This window comes from Blennius ocellaris (genome assembly GCF_963422515.1).
Source record: "Blennius ocellaris genome assembly, chromosome: 10".
Classification (NCBI taxonomy): domain Eukaryota; kingdom Metazoa; phylum Chordata; class Actinopteri; order Blenniiformes; family Blenniidae; genus Blennius; species Blennius ocellaris.
The window spans coordinates 19,856,759-19,881,408 of record NC_137659.1 but is presented as its reverse complement, the minus strand read 5'-3'; the positions used below and the strand labels follow the sequence as shown (position 1 = coordinate 19,881,408).

Here is a 24,650-nt window from a genome sequence, read left to right as displayed (position 1 = left end):
GTGCCGACAGTTTAAAAGAGATGCACGTGTATGAAGACAGAGCCAGAGCCTGGAGGAAATCACCAAGAAAGCCAGAAATGTTCCGAGTGATGGAGGCAGAAATGAGCTGTTCAAATAAACATCTTGTCAGCAACTTCACTCCAAAACTTTGTAATTATTTATTTTATTCAAAAATCCAACACTTCACTTTGACCTAATCATTTGTAAAGTGATGTATTCTATATCCTACAATACATTATTACAACTGATATAATTCAGCCTTTGCTTTTAAAGAACTCACTCATTCATAGTCAATAAATTGAGAGAATTCAACTACTAATAAAAACCCGCAGGCTGGGGAATTGGGGAGATATTCACACACTAACATCTTGTCCACTTGGATATGAACTTGCACGGAGCAAAACTCACTACACTCCAGTCTGATATCATTTATCCTGAGACGCTGTGATTCCACAACGTCTGAAAAGAATGCAGCTCTAACGACCTGCTTCCACTTACATTTCAGGAAAAATAATGGGATATGTTGAGCCTGACAAAAATATTACTAGTTTTTGTTTTTATTTGTCTTCAGAATTTAGTCTTAAATCTGTTTGTCAGCAGCAGAATAAACACAGCTTGCGACCTGTGACGCCACCATGTATTAGCATTTATGTTAAGTTTTTGTTTCTCAGGCTTTATGAGAGCAGGATCTTTGTGTTTGCATGAGCATTTGTGCAAGTTTTTACGTTCGTGTTGAGAGTCGACTGAACCACAAAGTGTGAGCAGAGAAGTAGTTCGGCTAATGAGAGAAATACTACTGGCTATAACTTTTTTTTCTTTGTGAGTCAGTGACATGCAAGTGTTTATTTATTTATTTTTTGTCATTTGCACTGTTGGTAGTTTTCAACATTTCATCTATTGGCCCCATTTGTTATCCACCGAACAGCAAATATTCAGCTTTTAACGTCACTGCCTTACAAACTTTAACCATTTATAATTATGTGCTCAGTCCCACTTCAGTCTTTATGATACAATTGTACAGAATAGTACAGTTTTGTGTCACTGTTGCTTGGGCTTCTCTGTTATTGTTCACATTTATTGATCATTCTGAAAGAAGCAAAGTTTTTGAACCTCTTTGATTCATATATAATATTTCACTTTTTTTACCCAGAAGTCTTTTTAAAATTCGCAAACCTTTTCAGGTGAAACTTGGCCCACATAATAATGGAACCAAACAAAACACCATAACAGGATTACACACAGAGACGGTTATGTTTCTCTTAAACAAACTGCTTTTCAATGACGCAAATAAACAATTTGTCAGAGCTGATACGGGTTTACTCCGGAAAACTGTTATTATGAGCCGAAGGGTGTGAAACCACGTCTCTGGGCTTATAAACTCCAACGCCACATAGGTGTTGTTCCACTGAAGCCTTCAATGCGGTGGGTTTCCTCTCTCTGTGTTTCTGCTTCGACAGCGCCTCGTCTCCGCCGTGCCATTAACAATTCAAAAATGACAAAGATGAGGGTCAGACCGGACAGATATTGGTCACATTCATCACAACAACCTCTGACTTTATGGACACAACGGTGCTTCCATAATAAAGCCATAAATTCTCATTCTACTCACCACTTCCCATATTCTGTTGGAGCCACACTATGAATAAAACATCAAATCATACATTTCTTTACCACACAATATTCTGTATATTGTACTCCATGAATAATGTATCTGTTATAGTGCCTCTTATTAATATGAACTTGGCTTGGCGGTGAGGTAATTCTGTGCTAACAAACACATCTCGTTCTCTGGAGGATTTACCAGGCCTCTGGAAACTCGTTCTGGATGTAGTTACACCCACAGCCATATAAAAACAGTGTTTACTGCTGCGCGCTGTTGCTAAGTAATGTAATAACAGCTGATCTTTACTATGTTGGCCATTGCACCGGGGTGACATAACAGGACAGCTGTACATACACGTCAGCTATACTCTTCAAGTTAGATCTCACTTTATGCAGAGGATGACAATGTTCCAATAAGGAACACTGCATTGCTCCTCCACCAGTGGAGGATCTTCACACGGAGCCTCAGACAGCCGACGAAGCCAGTCAGTATTACGGCAGCATATCCTAAGTGGAAATGCGTTTTTCTACTCTTTTCAAACGCATGTTGTTCACGCAGCTGTCTGCAGAGTGGAGCGCAGGCTCGACTGTGGCTGCGTCCGAGGCGTTTAAGGGACACCTGCTCGAATCGCAGCTGCACAATATCATCTCTGAAAGCATATCAGTTACATGACAAATGCATTCTTAACCTGTAGATAACATTGAGTGCTGCAGATTTTCCATTCAACTGCAGGGCGGACGGAGGTAGCCCATCAAGAATATTACTGATGAGATACAGAAATGTGTTTCTTTAGACAATCAGTTGACTTTTCTTTTCTTTTTCTTTTGTTTTTTCTCGCGTGTGGGACTTTAAAAATACATCCTTATCACCGTTTGTGTTGAAAACTACACTCGTGCGAGGTTACTCTCAAGGAAATGAAAATCAATCAGCGAATCCTCTCTTAATTCAACATATTTTCATGAGATGAATGAAGAATAATTTGCTGCCAATTGATTAATCAGGTTATTTCTATGCAACTGCAGTGTGAGGCCTCTTAAACTATCAGATCAGCAAATACAAAAACTTAAGCCCTCAAAATGTGTACACAGAGATGGATTTGACATTAAAAAAACACTATTTATGAAGATTAAAGAATCAGTACTAATATATTAGTCACTGGCTTTTACTCATGTAACATTGTTTGTTATTTATACTTTCTCGTTTGTTGCTGCGAAGCTGCTTGTTGACGTTAATTGACAAAATATCTGAAGTCGAACAAGTCAACAAAGAAGTGAAACTGACTCATAGTTTCTTAATTTATTTGATGACTAATTCAAATTGATATAATCATAAAAGCTTCATTAGAGAAAAAATTAAAGAAAACACCACCAACAAAAAAACAAAAAACCCCAGAGTAAATGTTTACTCTGTCCAATGTAAACCAAATATATTTGGACTGTTTGCAGCTGCATAGCAGACATTTCCTCTTTAGAGCAAGTGTTTTTTTTTCAGCTCAGAGCTAATTCATTTTAAATCATTTCAAATCACAGTAGGCTGACTCATGAAGCATCGCCGACATAAAGAAGTTCTCAAAAGTCATTAGTAAGTTTACAGCCGCTTTTGATAAAAGAGGAAGCTCATCGGTAGAAATCCCTTGGAATGCTTCAGGGGAGCAGTAAGTGCTATCGATTTGCTCAACGGGAAGAGCAAAAGTTGGTTTGATGTGAGTGGAAATAACTGAAAAGCCTCAAATAGCTCAAACGTGAGCGTCAGGATGAAAGTTTGGCATCAGTGTGAAGCTGATCCGAAATGTAAACCAATTCTAACATGAAGTATGGAAATATTTGACTGCTAAAAAAATCACACGCTGCTATCAAATCAGAGCAGAGGAGTGGTGAGCACTCTCAGCTCACATCAAGAAGGAAAACGGTTCAAATCCTGTTTTAGAGACCTTTTTTTTTTTTTTTTTCACTGTAGAGTTTACATTTTCTCTCTGTGTTTAGCCCCGTGACCTTCAGTTGTACGAAGTAGCACAGAAGATGCACACACGGAGATTTGAGAAGGAGTTGAAACACAAGCACAACGTCAATCTGTTTTTTTTTGGTAGCTTTTTGTTTTCCCAGTTGACAGTTCCATATCAGGCTTTTACAACATTATCCGTTTTGACAACATAGAGAATGTCTTTAGAAAAATCGCACAATGCAATTTAAAACGAAGAAACTTCACGCCGCACACACACACACACTCTGTCTCCAGCACACACACACAGAGATAAAGCAACACAACTTTATAAACACGAACCTGATTGGCCGAAGCGAAGTCGAGGCCTGCTTCTGGCATACCCAGGAACATGGTGTCCCCGTCCAGCTGGAGGGAACAAAAAGCACAAGAGCAACAATGTCAACACACTATAATCAAACACAGCAAACACACTACAGCCAGCGAGGAGACAATAAGTGGAGATGGAGGTAACAGATTACTGGCAAAGCAGCCTGTCCGCTATCTGTCTGCCATCTTCCTCAGACATTGAAAATCCTGATAGTGGCCTGAGAGAGGGTCGTAAACAGACTTCAGCTGTCTCCTTGTCCGCGTCAGTCACACAGAGGCAGAGATAAGAATATTTTACACTAATTTTCAAGGAGCTTAATAAAAGTTTACAATATTTATGGAAGCGCGGAGGCATCAAGAGGCGAGTTAATATTTACAGCAACTGTATTGACAAATCAGTTGTTGACAATAGTACATATGAAGAATAAACAACAGACATGCCGAATACAGGAAATGTGCTGTGCTTATTTGTTGCACGCAGAGAAAATATGACAATACCACACACGCTACAATTAATATAACCCCACTCTCAACGTGTGCATTGGTGTGTGTGATTTCTATTTTGTCGCCACCATGTTTAATGAAGGAAATAAAAAATACGAAGTGTTTACATGAGGCTGAACATGTCTTTCCTTGCATGACGTGCATCCACCGAGTGCCACATGCTCAAATGGCTAAAATACGACCAGAACAATAAAGTGGTGCATGAAGTGAAGACCACTTTACCAACACTCTCACTTAGCAGGTTGATGTAAGTTGTTGTCAAGCTTTTGTAAGTGCCGTGTCGGGTTTGACACTAATAATGCTACTGGTGCAAATCCCTGTAAAAACAATACCACATAAATAAAATACAATGGGAAACAATTCAATAGCAAATGCATATTATTTTTGAAAATGTGAAACTGAGGTTCTAGATTAAAATAATCAACTTGAGGCTTTGGTTATATGGGAAACATAAAAAAACCCAAAAAAAAACAGTTTATCAGTTTGATTCATCAAAGTTTCGTGTTCAGAGAGAAATGTTTAGAAAACTATAACTGGCAGAGACACAGAAACCCTAAAAATACTGTAGTTTACATAATATTATTTTATTAATATTATTTAATACAACCACATATGTGCCGTGTTTATTCACTGTGCCAATTTATTCAAAACAATGAATGAACCTGAGGGAACTATCCTATAGTGTAGCTGTAACACAGAGTACACAGAGCATATGTTCACTAGTTTGACTTTTGATATCCTTTTTGAACAGCAAAGGCTGTTTTGATGCCTTTTTTCCCCGTTGCCTCCAATGCAGCTTAAACTTGTGCGGTTTTAATGTGATTGCTGGCCCAAATTTCATAAGGGACACTTGTGAGCTTTGACACGTAGGGCAGAAGCGCACTCTGCACTTTGTGTCATAAACCTGCGATTGATTAGCAGACACTGAGATAAATGTCAAAACAAACCAAAAGCAAAGCATGAACTGTCCTCTAGGTTGTGATTGTGGTTGTTTTAAATCACGGAGTCAGTGAAATCTGTCAGTGGAAATTACACACCTTTCAATTAGTCCCTAACAGGAAACATTCTCCTGTGTAATAAACTAAACAGTGAGTCGGTATGTTGAGGCCACATGTTGACACTAAACCTTTATATTATACCGTGATGTCAGGCTATGTGACGGACTTTGATTCTGTCCAAAGTGGACTTGGAATGAATGAAGGAAGAGAGGATGACCGTGACTGAAAAATGTAACATGAGACCAAACATTACAAACCCATGAGCACACTGGAACGCTGCAGTGTCATATTTTTAAATATTGAGCGTGTTAAGAGTGCCAGCTGGTTGGTAGATGTAACGACGCATGGCGACAGAAAGACCTGAGCCTTTCTTTGTTGCATTTCAGTTATTGAACTGGAGCAAGAACCTAAAAAAAACCCAAAAAACCACTTGGTTATCTATACTAAGCTACAGATATCAAGTACCGTTTAGACTTCCTAATAGTGCACAATGCATTCTATTAGTGTGAAATATGGTCATCTACTTCCTAATTCTTCCCTCTTATCTGCACCACACTTCCTCCCGAGACCCTCTCTTTCTCATTAGCTTGTATTTGTCCCACAACAGACAGTGAAGACTTTAATTCTCCCGAAGTCACAGGTAAACAGCAGGCGGCTGCTCGTACCGCCAAATCATACAAACCTTATTCACTTGAAGTCACTGCAGAGCAGCTTTTGATACCACAAAGGTCAGTTTTAGTCCACTCTTATATTATGTATGAGCACTTATTAATTTTTGAACGCAGCATCGCAGAGCATTTTCAATGTGCTTCCACTGATGATAAACCAAGTGCCTCTTTCAAATTCTCAAGATTTGTTCTTAAATAAAATACAAACAATATGAGCAGCTCGATTTGTTTAAAACTGCCATTTTTATTACATACAGGTTGAAAGACACAAGAATATTTATGAGAATTAGGAAGTAAATCCAGCAGTGGTACCTGGAATAAACCTCCACGTGTCTCTTTATGGTCATTTCTCCTAATTGTGTACTTTCACCTTCAGCCACGTGTTTTTCTCTCACATTTTATCATTAACAGAGCTTCAAAACAAAAGCATCCGTGTGAGTTTGTTCAAGTTTGAGTCTTAAGAAATACCTGTGAATTAGACAGAAGAAATAGAAGAATTGCACGTCTAGAGTTGTCAGTTACCTGTCATGATTTCAATTAGAAATTATATGAACTGTTTCACCTATAAATGCCACGAGCATGCCAGACCTGCGTCGGCTTCAAAAACATTACAACCGTCCCAGTGACTATTCTCATAAAACACAAGACCAAACAAATCCATATTTGAATCTGCAGGACATATGCAAATAACTCATCCAATCCTCGGCACATAATCATTGTCTAAGCTGACAAACACAAATGCAAGGAAGACGTTTGAGCAGGTGGACAGAAGCACTGCCTTGTGAACACACACACACACACACACACACACACACACACACACACACACACACACACACACACACACACACACACACACACACACACACACACACACACACACACAGTTGTGTCTCTGTGACTTTGTCTCACGGTGACGCATCATTGGCTTCAATTCATTTCCTGGAGAGTTACTTAACGTTTACCTGCCTTAAATCTACAATATGGAAACGTACGTGCATCTTAGGCCACATAATGCCTCCGTGTAAACAAATACTGCTAACACCCCCCCCCCCCCCCCCCCACCCCCACACACACACACAGGTGGACAGACAGGTGTAGCTGCCCTGTCCATTTGCCAGCTGTTGGATATTATGCAAATGAGGTGTAGGTTTACAGAGTCAACAGGAGAGGGAAAAAAGAAGGGGAAAAAAAAAAACGCTTGTGTGGAAAACTGTTTGTTGACTTGTAGAATTAACAGTTAATTCTTGATGCTTTTTGTGGAGTGAAGAAAGGCGATGTTATAATCTCCAACAGATCCTCGGTCTTCCTTTCAATTGCATGTCGGAGTTAAATGAACAAAGCCTGATATCTACCTGCCAGACTGTAAATTAAACAAAAGGAAAACAAACACACCTGAATGCAATATAACGTTTAGAAAAGTAACCACATAGGTTTATCATCAAAACCATTTCTGACACCAGAAGTGGAAGAAAAACGTTTCATATTACAGCAAAATATAAATATTTTATGACTGCTATATATTGTATTATACTGCTCGTACACAACTATGAACTGTATATGGCTGGACCATGAATGAATCAATGCATCTAAATGATGATTAAAGTCATGCTATTTCATTAGTCTAAGTCTGTTTTTGTTTTATATACAAAGCTTCAAGTTGAAAATCTGATGAGTTTACATTTTAAAACATTCAACTGTAACAGACGTGGATTTATTGGGTTTACATTAGAGACTTAATAAAATGTATATATTAGTCAAATGTAAACAGGCTCAGAGATTGTACAATTATTATTTTTTTTTATCGTTTTTACAACTACATTTTACATTTATTTATTTTATTTCAAATTTGATGCACCAGATACTCAAGCTACTTGTGGAGATCGTTGTAGTATTTTCAATCAGCAGCAGCAACAACATTTGGGTTTAGCCTGGTTTTCTTGAGACGTTAACATGTTTCAGTACAATTTCAGCAAAGTGGGAGGTTCATTTCATCTTCATTTCACGTTGCTGCAGTTGGGCCACACATGGACACTTGTGGTTGATCACATCCCAGCAGAGAGCACGACCACGCCAAGTTTGATATCCTTCAGTCGATTTAACATCATGTTACTTTCCACTGACTGGTGATTGGCTGATGGTTTGGATTCAGGGCTTCATGTGCCGTACGCTTTTGTTCAAGTAGCCCCCCCCCCCCCCCCCCCTTATCTCAAAAATCACATGCACACACTGCAACCTTTACTGGGCTCCGTGCTTCCAAACTGCAGTTATTCCAAGTCCTCGTCAAACCTTCACTGCTCTGGAAAGGACACAAAACAAATCCTAAACGAGACATGAAAACATCCCGGCAGTGATTTGTAGGTGGTAAGCTAAGTGGCTAATGCAGTGGTGTGATGCAAAAAGGACAAATGCAGCTCTCAACTTACTGTAAGTACCCGGAGAGGAGAAGAGAGGAGATGAGAAAGAATGAGGACAGAGGAGGGGGGGGGGGAGGGAGGAGGCAAGAGGAGAGAAATAGTGATGATTTCTTTTCAGCCGGCGTTCAGTCTGAGAGGCAGAGTGGAACCTATTATGCTCTTCATTAACTCAAAAGGACGGACAGACACAGATACTCTACGAGCAGAATTCAGCAGCTGCCAGTGACTTTAATTCACCATTCCTCAAGTTCTGTTTAAATGATGCAGAATCTACTAAAACTGTCTAAACGTGTCCTGACATGTTAAGAGCAACACTCAGGAACGCAGATGTTTATTTGCCTTGTGTCTCAATTAGCTGCGCCGACTCATTCACTCCCTCTGGTATCTTCACTGACTGTCACTCATATGAAAGCAGGACGCATTCATTTCTGTCAAGAGGAAAAACTGCTATTTTACGATGAGCAAAACTTGATAATTACAGCAAATACAACAATGATGCTGGTTTTGCAGCTGTGCGGTGCTGCGCCGTAGACTCAGTGAGGGGAAACAGTGTTTGGCTTGTTTGTGTAGCGATTATAAAATGAGTCATTGCCGCCTTTCCAACACGGGGTTCAAAAGAATTTTCACGGCAATTTTATGCCTCCGTCGAACAGTTGGATTCGTTTCCACTGGCGGACAGCAAAAAAAATTAGGAGCTGTCAGTCTTCGGTATGGAAATAGGAGGCAAGAACCGATTCAGCCACGTTAACGTCGAGGCAAAACCTCCCATACATGTTCCATACATGCTAATTTTGATGATCAATCTGAGGGTGGAAAAAAATATTCAATTCGAGTGAGTCTGTGTGGTTTTCTCTCTCTCTCTCTGTGTGTGTTCAGGTGACCTGCCCCCGGTCTGTTCTACATTTGTACATGCAGCGCTGGACTCGGGGCCCCGGCCTAAAACACAACCCTTGATCTGGATGAAGTAATAATGATGCTATTGTGGAATTACATCAGCACTTGTCCTCAGACTTTATATATGTTGGATTAGCCATGTAAGATGTATAAAGGATCAATCTGTGTGTCTACTCTTTGATTTAAATGGGACACTTTATAGGCAAAGTTGATTAATAAAAAACGAAGGTTTTTTATTAATCAACTTAACAGGGATTTCTATAAAAACCAACACTTGTTCCCAAACTACGAAACATGTGATCATTGGCCGCCACCTGTATCCTCAGTTAATGCAACACCGACAAGCGAACCACAGTACAGTCGGATATGGGACGCATGTTCTGGGAGAATATGAAACACTTTGTAAAGCAAGTATGAGCAGTTTGCAGACTAGCTGCTGGCTTTGGGCCAAGAAAAATGGACATGTGCGGCGCAACAGATGGTGCAATAGCTGCCGGGCGCCGCTGCGATGCATACCTGTTTGGAAATCCTGTGATCTTCCCGGAGAAAATGGTGTAATACAATAGCAGGGAAATTAACCCAATAAAATCATTAGATTTTTCGATCACAGAGTTATAATAGTGTTCTTGTCGGCACACAAGGTGGCTGAGTACGTCGACTTATTAGTGGCCATGCTGAATTTTATATAGCATTTTAAAGTAATTGGATGGTTCAGCAGGTGACGGCTGAGGCAGAACCAGGAAAACCCCGCTTATTAGAACCACGCAGTGTCAACATGTTTTGGGAGATTTTGTCTCTCGCCTTCATTATCCTGGTGAAGACAATCTCACATTTTAACATTCGCTATCAACATGAGGCTGCATAAAAATCTGTATCAGTCTAAAACCTCTCAGGCAGGAAACTGGAGAGGATGGCAAGGTCTGTAGTCAAACCAAATTACTCTCTCTCTCTCTCTCGCTCTCTCTCTCTCTCTCTCTTTCGCTCTCTCTCCCCCTCTCTCTCTCTCTCTCATCTTCGCTGCTCGCTCTCCTTGCTTCCTTACGTGTGTGTGTGTGTGTGTGTGTGTGTGTGTGTGTGTGTGTGTGTGTGTGTGTGTGTGTGTGTGTGTGTGTGTGTGTGTGTGTGGGTAAAGCAAAGGTTTGAATAACAAGCAGCCAGCTAAGTGGGTCAGGGTCGGAGGAAGGGGGTAGAAAGGGGGGAGAGAGAGAGAGAGAGAGAGAGAGAGAGAGAGAGAGAGAGAGAGAGAGAGAGAGAGAGAGAGAGAGAGACTATTAGGATGACAGACAAGGACAAAGCGAAAAGAGAGAAAATACAGTATATCAAGGAAAAAGCAGAGCTGGGAAAATGAGGGAGAGGTGGAGACATGAAATGTGTGGTGAATGAGAGATGGAGAAAGATAGAAACATGGAGGGAGAGGGAGTGATAAAGAGTGAATTCAGAGGATGAAAATGGGCGGAGCGTGATTTTACACCATTTCCCAGATAACTGATTGTCTTCTCTGTAACTCAACTGAATGGATTTATTGAGGCCCTAAAACATGTGCAAAGAGTGACGTGATTCAGGTCAATAAAAATCGAGGGAAGTGTTACATAGAAAAATATACATTCAATCACGATAAATGTTCACATAATGTGGGATAATTGCATGTGCTTCAGTGGTTGCAGTTAATACTGTAGTGTGCAGTTGAAAAGGTTCTGTAGTCAGCATGTTTGCACACTTGGGTCTGACTTCCCTTCAGATAAAGTCCGAGCTGGAAACATGACATCTCTTCTGAAGTTGTCTTTCAGTAAATGTGTCAAAAAAAAAGAGACTGGTTACCACTTTTATCACCCATGGCGTGTGAAAGTATTTGGTTTTGCTGGACTTGACGTATTTTGTTCAACTGAACTGTATCAGGCATCATAAATCAACCTCCACACAGTGTGTGTGTGTGTGTGTGTGTGTGTGTGTGTGTGTGTGTGTGTGTGTGTGTGTGTGTGTGTGTGTGTGTGTGTGTGTGTGTGTGTGTGTGTGTGTGTGCTAGTTGCAGCTGTGCTAGTTCAGCTCAACGATTGTTTATCAGTTTTATCTCTGTCACCCTGACAACAATATAAACCAAGTTTTATTGGCTCCACGTATCCACCCTGACTGTAAATCTCCACGGCGTGTACCCAGGCCATCACGCTGGTGTCTACTTTGCTCTGTATATGTGGAGGGACATCTTTCACTTTCTTCTAAACATAATCACATTTTGTATGTGTGTGTTTGGTGAGGATTTTTTTTTTTTTTCCCCCAAAGGGAAATGGAGCCAAAGCATCATTAACACATTTATCAAGAAAAGTTGTAGTTTTGGCTCCTCTGCCTTAATTATGTCTTTGGGCGTGCTTAACCATTAAAGACTCAGTGCAGCTCAGTGATTACGACGAGACAATCGTCTTGAAGCCTTTACCCCTGAGCAAGTCCACGACGTCTCATGAAATCAACATTCATTAAGTTATATGATACATTTCTGATCCAATAGTCGCTTTGCAGCTCTGCTTTGAGGTTTCACTAACGCTTCAGTGAAACTGATCTCTGAGCTCACACTGTTTATTCAATAGTTCAACGTATCCGACACCATTATCCGATTGTGTGTTTGTCCCACAAATTCTTTCTTAAGTGGCACATCATTGACTCCACAATGATGACAAAGAGTCAAAGCAATGTCACTGTCAGCCATTTCTAAAGTTAAAAGCTGTTCAGATTTTACACTCTTGGCACGAGATAAAAACACTAATCAAAATATTCCACCAACACAGCACCGTATTCTACATGAAGTCCATTTTAGATACAAACACCAAAAACAGCATCAAATGACATTTTTACTTGTTACAAAAAATAAAAAAAAATAAAAAAAACCCACAAACAATTCAACACTGGCTGTGTGAAGGTTATCGTCAGAATTATAGCCAACTGAAGACTTTTGACTACTTTCCTTTATTTGACGCATTTTTGTTTGTCTGTTTGTTTGTTTGTTTGCTTTCCTCCGTTGCACTGAAACTGTGACTCCAACACGGGAGACCCTGGAAGAAAGTGTTTGCCGGCTGCTTTGCAGCAGAGTGTGCACAGTCTTCTGAGTGAAAATAGCAGCACCTGAGAGCAACATGAAGGAGGCGCGGAGCGTGAATCCAAACAGCGGCCGGCAAAGCACCGAGCCGAGACGCACCAGAAAAGCGCATAAAGCCGAGGGAAGCAGATTTCAACGTGAGTTTCCTGTAGGTTCATCACATCAGTTACGCCTCTCACACTGTCACGTTGTTTTCACTTCGCCAGTTGATAAACTGTGACAATGTTATTACAGCTCCTTTTAGTTTCGTCTACCAATTATCTCCTGTTCTGATTTTATTTATTTATTTATTTATTTTTCCCCCTCCAGCAATTTACAAATGTTCCAGATCCGTGCATTGACTCACGTACAAAGTATGTTTTGTTTTTAGGGGTGGAAAAGCAGTCGTTGACGTAGGAAATATAATAGCATAATGTAATTAGGAGCTTGACATGTCAAGTACAGACGCTTTTTACAAACATTTTTTTTAAACAAATTTAATAAATATATGTATATTTTTCTTAAAGTTCAGGTAAAAACAGAAAAACGTTGCTTTGGTGTGTATTTTTTCTTACTTTATAAGAGCGAAACCTGAGTTAAAGAGCCCAAGATTTCCATTGTACGCGCTGAATAAAAGCGGCACATAAATCAGAGAGGAGCACAAAAGTTTGTTTGAAATCGCAGACAGTTTGAGGGAACAGAAGGAAACAAGGTCACAACAGGCACAAGTTTACAAATTTCCAATGTGATAAAAGTTATTTCAATCTATCCACAGTAATTAGCACTTCACTACGACAGCTATGATTGTCTGATTGGGAACAAAAGCCGAGTGCGAAGGAAAGGAAAAAAAAAAAAAAAAAAAAATGGGCCGCAATAGTTTCTGGATAATGCCTCGGGCACAGATCCAATCTCTTCTACCAGAAGTTAATTGATCCAAGTCATTGTCACTTAGACACACACACACACACACACACACACACACACACACACACACACACACACACACACACACACACACACACACACACACACACACACACACACACACACACGCGCAGAACAATGCAGCAATGATTTCAATATGCGATTTGATTGCAATATGTTTGTTTTGGAAACCAAATCCTGATAATTAGTCTCTCCTGGCAGCGCTCTGTCTCCGCCCATCTGTTCCATTTGGCATCCCTCCACCAACCAGGAGTCCCTCATCGCTCCGTCCCGGCGACTCCACCAACTGAAGCGCTTTCAGACGCGCCGGCACGCGAGCAACAGTGCCGAACAGTCACCCAATCGCCGGCGAGCGAGGGGAGGGACGGGAGGGGGCGGGGGGGTCTGGCGAGATGTTCTGTCGCGCACAGCGACGGCCAAGGTGGACAGACGGACAGACAGATTGACTGGTTGTGTTCTGATAGATAATTAGATGAAATGCCGACACTTTGGCTGCTTGGTAAAGCCGGAGGAGGGACAATGGAAGTACGTCACACACAAATCTACTGGGAAAGACCCTGCGAGACAAGATAACTGTGGAGGTGAACTGTGAACTAGCAAAATGCTAATGCAATCTATATATGTATATAATGTAATATGAATGGAATTTAAGTGCAACCTTTTGTGTAAAAAAAAAAAAAAAAATGTATATAACATGAACGTAAACTGGAGATTTTAAGATTCTTGACCAAAGTTGAATTAGTACTGTAAAGTGTTCCGCTTTGGGTAACACATACTTATAACTAATAACATTAAGTTACCTTATTAAGTACCGGTAACCTTTGTTGGACTTTATTAGGATGTTGGCATTTGGTTTAATGTCACAGGAATAAACCGAGTAGCTCATAAATTAGAAGACTGAAGTTGGCTTGACTCTTTGAAAAGTACTTTATAGGATCAGGTTCAGAAGGGGGAGGCTTGTGTAACCTGTGGGTGTCCGTACTCAGACAAGTACTCCAGAACGTCGCATCCGATACCCCAAGCCTGACATCAACTGACATGGTAATTGGTGATACAATCACATATTAGTGAAGGAAGGGATGAGGAATTGTTGTGAAGATCCTCTTCTAATTGATTTCATGGTTTTATTCTGCTGCGCCAAAATAAAGGAAGTTAGAGAATCGTGACGGAGGTGATAAGTTGTGATCATTACGACAACGTGCAATTAAAACGGAAAAAAACTGTAAGTCGCGCTTTATGAAAACATTTCATTAAAGCTTGCCGTTTGCACATCCTCCCTCCCCTCATTCGTCGCTGCAAAGCAGCAACAACAACAACAACAACATTCAAGCCAGTTGACAACCTCCAGCAGCAGGTCGTGTTCCCGCCGCGCGTCGCCATGAAAACTCAAATTACCACAACACATTTGCATTTGGCTTCCTTCTACATGACGCGTCATTCTAAATTCACCAACAAATCCACAGAAATTCTTTTTCTTTTTTGTAATCCTGACTGACAAAATGTGTTCTTTCAAAATGGTAAACCGCCATCGGGGTTTGGTGAAGTGCGTGTTAATTTTTTTTTTTTACTTACAGCCGAGAGGATCATCCTGTTTATGCCGTGGCGACTTGCCAGTAATCACAATATACAGTGAGTAAAGTCAGCCAACTCACGTGGAGCACATTCATTATGACACGACAAAGGCAGCGTACCCTGCAGCTGTACAGTGAGCTTAAGGAAAAGGTGTGATATTATTATTCTGCTTGCCAAGGTGACTTACGGGGGCTTTAACGCACCAACCTGCCTGGTTCGGTGAGGAAACACCTCAGTGAGCTCCTGGTTCAGTCCACGTTCACATGCTTGACTATAGTTTATGGGCAGAAAGCCAGAAATTAATGTAGTGACTGTCGCGCTGTGAAGGATTGTGCGTCTGCAAGAGAAGTTCTTCCTGATGGATCAATGAGCTCAACGCTACGGCTGCACAATTGCTATAATGATTCAATTTGCAATGCATACAAAAATCTATGTTTTCTTTAACTTTAAGATTTTTTTTTTCTCTCTTCCAAATCACAGTGTTCTTTCTCTTGCCCCTAACTTCTATCAGCTGTGTTTAAAAAAACAAATGTTCAAAAGGAGGCATGTCTGGCTAACGTCTACGTTTAAGCGTTAAGCGCCCCATTTACACTACAACCTCTTCGCAAGAATAAACTCTGATTAAACCTTTGACTGTTTGTTTACGCAACAACAGCTTTGAGTGTCCTATCCAGGTTGTTTACACAACAACGACTCAAGTGAAAGTATTGTTTTGACACTTTAGTTTCAGAAAAGTTTCACATTTACACACCAATATTTATGGCTGAAACACTGAAAACGATGAAGACCAAGAGTTGGTGCTGTCAGATGTTAATGCAATGAAACGTTTCTGAAAAGAGTGTTTTTGGAAAAGTTCCGCCATGGGAGCCGCTTTAAAAAAAAGTTGCATTTTCAGTGCCTCCGACCTCCGTTTGTCACGCAAACTGGGCTTTGGAGCATCTTCCAGAGTGCAACGTTCACAAAACACTCCAGTCTCTGTGAAAACAGGGAAAGAAAAAGGTGTTTTTTTTTTCTACACGTGTACAAGTAGAACTTCAACAATACCAACGTACGACTTGTGCAACTCACCCTGTTAAATTTGAACAGTATTATACAAGAAAGTGTACATTGACGACAGCGTCCTCTGGATTTTGTCAGAGCAGATCCTGCCTGGGCCCAGACCAACACCAAAGACCGTTTAAACCGACTCTCGTCGGATTTAAAAAATAGCTCCTGCTAGTGGCCGGGCATGCAAACTGCAGTGTTCTCAGCTTTTCTGTGAAGCGTCTCAAACTGCACTCCTCGCTTTGTGCTGACAGTTCGTAATGGACGGCGGCTTTTATGTGTGCAGATGTGAAGGAACTACCAGCCGCTGCGCCGCAGTACAGATGTTAATAACGCACGGCTCCATTGCATGGTCATTACTGAACAAAGCAAAAAAAAAAAAAAAAGTAAATTAATTTTTGTATGGCGGTGAGGAGTAAAGACTCTAAATGTATATTTCAGTTTGCTGCTCTTTTTGTTCACGCTGCCTTTTCACTAAAATCATATTTCCTCGCTGTGGCGCCTCGATCTAAACTCCCCTGTTCTTTTCTGTGCCCTCCATGTTCTCTCTTCTTCTTTATTTGCTTTAGAAATACCTCACCCAGCTTTCACAATGATTATGTTTACATTAGGCCCTCTCTTTCTGTCCCTCTTTCCTTCCTCTTTTACTCTCCCTCATTTACCCCCATCTAACTTTTTGCCAGAGCTGCTCTTGCACTTGTGTGATATTGTTTGAAAACTGAACTATTCATTGAGACCGCTCCACCCAAACAAAGACACGTTTCACAGCTTCGCAAATGTGGAATTTATTCACTTCCCACCAAACTACGGCTTCTACTGCGATCTGCCGAGACCCATTGCGAGCGCCGCCATCCAGTCGGCGCTCAACGCCACTTCATCCATTAAAATGCTACTGGCTGCACCGACGACAACGCTGCTGACACTTTATGTCAAACTGACCCACTGAGGAAGCAGCGAAATCTGACCTCAAGCACACATTGTTGTTGCAATAAAAATACATGCAGCCATCTGTCTCACTGCGAACCACGTGACGTCCATCATAACTCGCTGCTCCGCAAACTCTCCAAAGGTCGCAGCGAAGATCCGAGCCGTTTCAGACGTCGCTGGTAACAAGTTGTACATGTGGCAACCCGGCATAACTGCAGTTTTCCGCTCATACTCAACTTTTTCTTTTTCAAGACCGATCTTGTCTGGTTACTCTGGTATGTCAAACATCAACCACGTCCCTCCACAACTGTAAATGTATAGTTAGACTTTAAACTGAAGCATCTGACTGGCGACACATAATGCAACAACTATGTAGGTTATTAAAGGATATTTTGGCTTTTGTGTGGGGCAAAATCAAGCCTTTCATTGTGTCTGTGGCTTTTATTTTGACACAGCTCAAACAATGAAGAGAAAACCTAACATCTGGAGCAGAGATAGACAAATAGCGGCGATTGGTAAAATAATCTATAAATCATTTTGTAGTCGTGAAAAATACAATACCTTCATGTTGAAGATAGATACGCAGTTAGCTAATTACACGCCATGATTCTGATATATGTTCGATGTAAAAGCGTGGAAGTCATAATTCTGCCATCTGGTCAAGACGATAAAGTCAAATGCAGAACAATTCTAAAAGTTGTCCATCCCTGATTATGACATTTCACATTTTTGAAACCAACATCTGTGTTTGTGCACCACAAAGTAAGTTATGAGAGGAGAAGGGAGGGTGGAGGATGGAGAGGAGTTTAACACCAGAGTCCAAGGCCTCCATCCGGTGTCGTTTAGTAACTGAAGCACATCTTTGAGAGAAAACAAAATACATAATTTTCATGGGATGATGCAGTCGTGTCCTCCTCAGCCAAGGCTGCTTTACCTAAGTGCTGCGAGTGGATAAATATAAGCATTAAACTTTTAATGACACATCGAGAGCAGGAATACAAATGATATATGTTGCAGTGAAAACATTTTCTTGACGCAACCAGATGCTGCCGTCAATAAGGTTTTCCTCATTATGCTGAAAGTCCTTGTAATCAAGAGTCATACAAAACATATCCCACGTTGCTTTTTTGAACATGTCAAAAAAAAAGGGCCAAAGCATCGTTTCCACTAAACCTTTTCATTTATTTTTTCCCTCAAACTTCCACAATTATTTCAAGTTTATACAGTGAATTCAATCGCTGACGTCATGATCAACCTTCAAGTGGTTTATATATTTGCCTGTTCTGCGCAAAAAAAACGACAGTGAAATGCTCATTTTCCGGTGAACACAATTCAACAGTGCTTTGGGTTTGACGGTACGTCATCGCCACACAAACATCTCACTTTGACTTCTGATTCCATAAACCATCCAACAGGCTCACGTATGCCACCAAAGACAATTAAATCCACGTCAGACTCGTCCTCATGACTCTCAATTGTGGGAATAACATGTAGGTGGACGGTCGCTCTTCAGGACCGAACTGGGCAGAGATCATCTATTTAATTGAAATGAAAAATGCAGATCACCACTGTTATAACATCTTCGGTTCAACGCGTCTGCAGGACACACCTCTGCTCGCTCGCTATAACGCACCCCTCCTTCTCTCCCTCCTTCTTTTCTCTTCCTCTTACATTACTTCTTTCTTTTTTCTTTTTTTTTTTCCGAATCCCACTTCCTGCCTCTCTCACTTCTTACTCCTCCGTTTTTTTCCTCCCCCTCCTTCCCTCCCTCTGCTCCCCCACACCAGTAATATGATCTCGTCGATCAGGCCGACGGAGCCGTGAATCAAAAGACACACAGAGAAATATAGTACAAACCTTGGTGGCCCCACCCCCACTACACACTCTCTCTTCTACTACATCCCTACCCCCAACATCTCTCTCTCTCTCTCCCTCTCTCTCTCTCTCTCCCTCTCACTCTCCCTCTCTCTCGTCCCTACCCCCAACCACACAACTCCACATCACCAGCCTCTATCTTGTATCTCTCCTTCCCTCTTACTGAAACAAATACGCTGGCTGGCAGCACTGCAACACAATGCTGCACCTTCCTCCAGTATCTGAGCCCGGGAACTGCAGCTTTGTTGACAGAGCTCCGACGCTTCAGACAATAAACTTGTCAGCGGAAAATAGCAATAACAATAAAACAGCAAAACACACAAAATGTATATCCTGGCTCGTGAAGTCTTGAGTGCAAAAAAAAAAAAAAAAGAAATCCTAGTGATGCCCGGTCAGCATGTATGAAGGGAAGAGGTCACAGTCAGACACAGAACTCGGGGCCATCAATCACTCATAATCCCAATTAACTACACATGAACCGCATATTGAATATTAATTATCACACTTTACATGTCTTTGCTCTGAGGGCACAGAGTTCCACTTATGCAGGCAGAAACCATGTTCAGGAAAAGTCGAGTTTCCAAAACCGCAGAGTTCACGGTCCTTGTCGTCATTCAGCCGATGAGAAGTACAAACTACTGGTGAGAATGATCGTCAATGACCCCCTTTTCAAATAACTGAAAGATGAGAGGAGAATTAGGAGAAGTTACTGGAGTTTATTCATGAGGGAACTGGAAATGGGAAAAGGTCAGTTTGTGACAGATATAAAAAAAAACAATCCAAAACACCTGAATATCTGCAAAAACTGAAGGATTCATCACCACTCAATGTGTACGGCTATTACAATAAGGTGCAAGACAATATAAAGGGTGGGAACGTTGTCATTTCCCTTTCAAACCAGTTATCACTGAAGGGAAGAGGATCCAGAGAAACATTTCCAATTAGATTGGCAGCTTGGTTTATGACGTTTATGAAAAACACCAGTAAAAGGAAATGTGTTGAGATGTAGTGTGAGAGCCTCTGCTCCTCGTATGGGGTGATGGCGTTTTTCATTTTCACTTTTCTACAAGCTTCAGAGGGATACCCATGTTGCTCACTTACTTTGGTCTGTAAGCAAAAAAAAAAAAAAACGGGTTTATTCTCAAATGGAAATGTTCTCACTTCCGTATGTGTATTCTGCCACATAGCAGTAGACCAAAGTTAGAAGAGTGCAACACGAGGCGCTCAATCATCAACCAATACCCTGAACCTGAGGCAGTCGCCCACCACGGACTGCATGTACAGATCTGAAGAGTTCTTCCTTAAAATTGTATAAAAGTACAGCTAAAATACATGCAATGGCTGCTGAGTAGTAAAGATCACAGTGGATTGTCAGACTTGCATCGGAGCCCCGCCCTGAAACCATCCCAACCAATCAGGTGTGAGGAGTTGACAGCTGTCAATCACCATGCCATTTACTTTCTCTAACCACAAATCAATTATTTATTAACTAACTGGTAGAAACAGAAAGACGAATAATCATGTTGTTTTTGACATTAGTGCAAGAAACATGTACCGGGTAATCTTATAAACCTTTCATAGTTCAGGACAGTCATTCTGTACGATGTCAAAACAGCTCTTTATATACATTAAAAAACAAGAAAAACTTGTAATGTGACTAAGGTGGGTGGATGCAGGAGGGCGTGGGCTGGATATTAGACAAATGCTGCTAAACAAGGTGTAATGAGGAGAACAAACTATTGTATTGGAGTCAATGCACATTAATAGTTTGAGATAACAAGCAACAGCAGCTGTCTGCTGATATTAATGGTGCTACTACTTCTCTGACACATGAGATGAGTTTAAGACTGGAAAAAAACAGCGATTAAAAATGAAGTTATGTGAAAAACAGGTCAGAATTATGTTGTTTGGTGTTTGGTTCGGCTGCTGCCCTGAGTTCCACATATTTTAGTGACCCTTCCCCCTCAAAAGTGAAAACTACAACACATCTGAGGTGAGTGAAGCTCATTACATGGATGTTACTGGATCCTTTTTCAGTTTACCTTGCTGCTTCTGCCCTGCTGTGTGAATATTATCCTTGCTTAGCTTTGTATGCTTTCCCAAAACAAATATTTACATTTCATTTAATTGAGAGTTAAAGGGAGCAGCCAATCACAGGTTTTCTAGCATGACTTCAGCTTAAAGATATATATATATATATATATATATATTTTTATTATTATTATTGTTATTTAAAACACAGTATGCATAGATGTAGGTCTGCTGTTATACAGTGCAAAGCTTGAGGAGAGGTTAATTAGTTGTTAACTCTGCTGGATGCACTCAGTTGAAGCTAATTAAATAATCAAGTAATTTATCATTGTCAAATGAGCCTTGTGGCTGGGTATGTGTGTCTCTACTTTATTTAGACATATTACTCAGGGAGATTCTCCTCTCTGCATGGATTGATAGAGAGAGAGTCTTCCATTTCCAAGAATGGAAGACTCAAAATCAAAAAAATCAAAACAGGTCCAGGTTTCTGTTGTGAATCTGACTCTGACCTTTGGCTTTTTTTTGGGGGGGGGGGGGGGTTAGCTTCCCAGACAGATTTTGAAATGAGAATCACTGCTGTGAATTCTAGTAAAGTGCAATAAGGAGTCTCTCTGTTTCACCTGTATCCACTTCGAACAACCCTTCCTCTGTTTGCGCCTAAAATGAAGAGCTTGATTGCTTTTTTTTTTCTTCTTTTTCTTTTAACCTGAAGTGAAGTTTTAATTATAGGTGTCATTTCCCCTGCTTGAAGACAAAAAAAAAAAAAAAAAAACCTGCAATGAAATTACAGGCTGTGCATCAGCTCGTGGGTGAATATGTTGAAAGGAAACGAGTAACAATGAGACGTAGTTACCGTCAATAGCTGCGGTAATTAACTGCAGCCTAATAAGGCAATTAATTAGCCCTTAATTGGCAGGGCCAAGACAGAGGAACACACAGGAGAGGGGAGGCAGCGGAGACAGGCCAACACAGGCTGGTTTGTCTCTCCCTTTGCAAGAAGCAGACAGAAGCAGCTTCTCTGCGCTGTTTTTTGTTTGTTTTTAATTCTTTCCATCCTTTCTTACCTTGTTGGTCCCAAAGGCCGGGTCGGGGTAGGAGAGCTGCCCCAGCCTGGTGTGGTCTGAAGCGGCCAGCGGCTGGGGAGGAGGCGGGTAAACTGTTACATCCATGGCTGAAAATACATCCACTTCTCCGTCTGTCTTGTGTCTTTTCTTCCTTTCTTCCTTTTTTTTTTCTTTTTGTCCCTTTGTATGTCAAACGCTACTAGAAAATAAAGTTAAGCAGATTAAAAAAAATAAAAAAAAATAAAAAGAAAGAAAGGGAAAATTAAAATAAATAAAAGCTACACGGAGAACCCTGAGAGTCAGTGAAGTTTAGGTGGATGCTCTTCTGTACGGACCGGTTCTCATGCCGCTCATTGGAACAGCAAAGTTCCCGGTAAAAAAAAAAAAAAAAAAAGCGCGTCTGGTGAGGAGGGGGGGGGGACAAAAACAACTGAAAGCGCACTTTTGAAGCACTTCTTCGTCTCCGATCCCGGTGTGAGGTTTTTGGACAGGCGCTGTGGATCCTGTCTGTCCCTGCTCGGGACTGCGTGAGGCTGCGTGCGGCTGCGTGTGACTGCTGCTGCTGCTGCTGGCGCGCGTGTGCTTCTCTGCTGTCCGTCCGTGGCGCGTCGCGGAGAGGAGGTGATACAAAGAGCCTCGGCGTCAAGTCACCGAGAGGCAGCGCGAACTACCCCCCGGAAGCTCCCCTCGTCACAAAATAACAGCCTGCTCACGATCCAGAGGAAAAACAACGTGACGACAAAAGAAAGACGCGCTCCTGCGGATCCTGCGCGCGATGCGTCAAATTGACATCAGCGCTCGATTCGAGCGACTGTTTGAGAAATTGCCAGGTAAAAAAAATGTTAAATTCCACTTATAAGGGATTTATTTTGGAGAATGGCTGACACTACTTCATTCTTTCAGGGATACATTGACAGATGTGCGGGGCTGATGGCACCGTGCGCTCCATCTAGAGGGGAGAGCGCGTCCAGCGCGTCCTGCCGCTCCTGGAGCGCACAACACCGAGCATAAGGTCAAAGGAGGAGCGGGGCACTCTTATCAACTCTCTCCTGTCTTTCAATTGAATATTGTTTTCTGTTTTGTGTCAGGGAAGAACATCCCCCCCCCACCACTGCTTAATAAAGCTTACATTCTTTGAAAATGATTAGTAACAAATGAAAACACATCAATATTGTTGAAACTCCTGTCCTCTCAGCCCTGACGTCATCTCAGACACATAACATAGATTGCAAGTTATATTACTATTGCAACAACATATCATCAGCGATCTAATATATTATACATACATACATACATACATACATACATACATACATACATACATACATACATTTTTTGGGGGGCCATTTTTGGTGAATGTTTTGTCAGTTTTCAATGTTTATTATTCTATTAGGTTTGGCTGTTTTTAGCTATTTTATAGTATTTTTGACAGTTTGGTAATTTTATCTTTTCAGCAACTGTAGCTAAATTCATTTGATCTTTTATTTGAGCTATTTTCCCATTTAATGTTTGACCTTTGTTGTTTTTTGCAGATTTACTTTTTATCAATGTAACTATCTGTTTTGTATGATTTTAGATGCTTTATGTGTTTCAGTCCAACTCTTTATTATTTCTTCTTCCATATCAAACACACAGGTGAACACGTGTATCCAGAATCCATCCATCCATCCATCCATCCATCCATCCATCCATCCATCCATCCATCCATCCATCTATCCGAACTGCCCATAGGAAATGACACACTCACAAGGTAGAACATACAGACACCACACAGAAAGGCCCGGCTTTCCATGATGAAGGAAACTCTTTTTTCCCCACATCACCTGAATAGAAAGTGAGAATTTAAATGTCACATGTGTCACGTTTTGAGAGACATACCCAGGCGTAAAAATAATAAATATTAGATTAAAAAAATTTGCATTCACTTATAGTTTTGTGAGGCTTTCAATGAGCCACTAGAGAGGGGTTAAATGTGACTCCAGACCTGCAAGCTGCAGACAAAAACTTCCAGAAGGCAGAGAAATTGAATTTTCTGCATTTATGCTATTCATCACAGTGCCACAGATGACTTCCGAAGTATGACAGTCCAAACACAAGATTCACCATCATATCACATGTATAACACAACCTTCTCATTAAAAAACAAAAAAACAAAAAAACAATAACAGGAAAGAATTGTCAGATAAAAGTTTAAGTTATCTTGGGAAACTGGGCAGAAGCAGTCTGCAGCCATAACACCTCAATAGATTTAAAAAAAAAATCTATATAAAAGTCAAAAGAGTAATGGCACAGAACCAAATCCTCAAAAATAAGATTGATGAGATATTAAACTAGTGATGAGGATTGAAAAGACGAGTGACAGAGCTGAAGACCTCACACCAATCACATTCATTGACGTCGTTGAGAACAATGCTTTGTAACCATGATCACTGGATTGACTGATGGTCTCGTTTGTCACTCAATGTCTGCTTATGTCTCGTCTTCTTCTTGCTGTAGTACAGATTAAACCCTCATCGTGTTGGTCAACAGCAACTTCATTTTCCTTCATATAAAACTTTCAGAGGTAGATATTTTGATAGGTGAAAAAGGAAAACTGCAGATGGCAATTAATTATGAATGCTCCTGGAAGACTTTTACTGATTGGACCCTTTGTTAATGTATAATTCATACAATTATTGATACTCACTCCTCGCTCTCACACGACTGCGGGGAGACGACCATTAAGCCCACACAGTGG

At 40.9% G+C, this 24,650-nt stretch overlaps 1 protein-coding gene across 1 annotated transcript in view; it reads right to left on the bottom strand.

Moving 5' to 3' along the window:
* The window catches only part of tox (thymocyte selection-associated high mobility group box), a gene marked incomplete at both ends in the record, with an annotated part of 44,491 nt that extends 22,473 nt beyond the window's left edge, over positions 1–22,018 (bottom strand). Inside the window, 2 exons of the mRNA XM_080503713.1 lie at positions 3,884–3,949; positions 21,914–22,018. Of these exons, the coding sequence (XP_080359839.1) occupies positions 3,884–3,949; positions 21,914–22,018 (171 nt within the window). The remainder of the gene's footprint in view (positions 1–3,883; positions 3,950–21,913) is intronic.
* Positions 22,019–24,650: the final 2,632 nt, after the last annotated feature.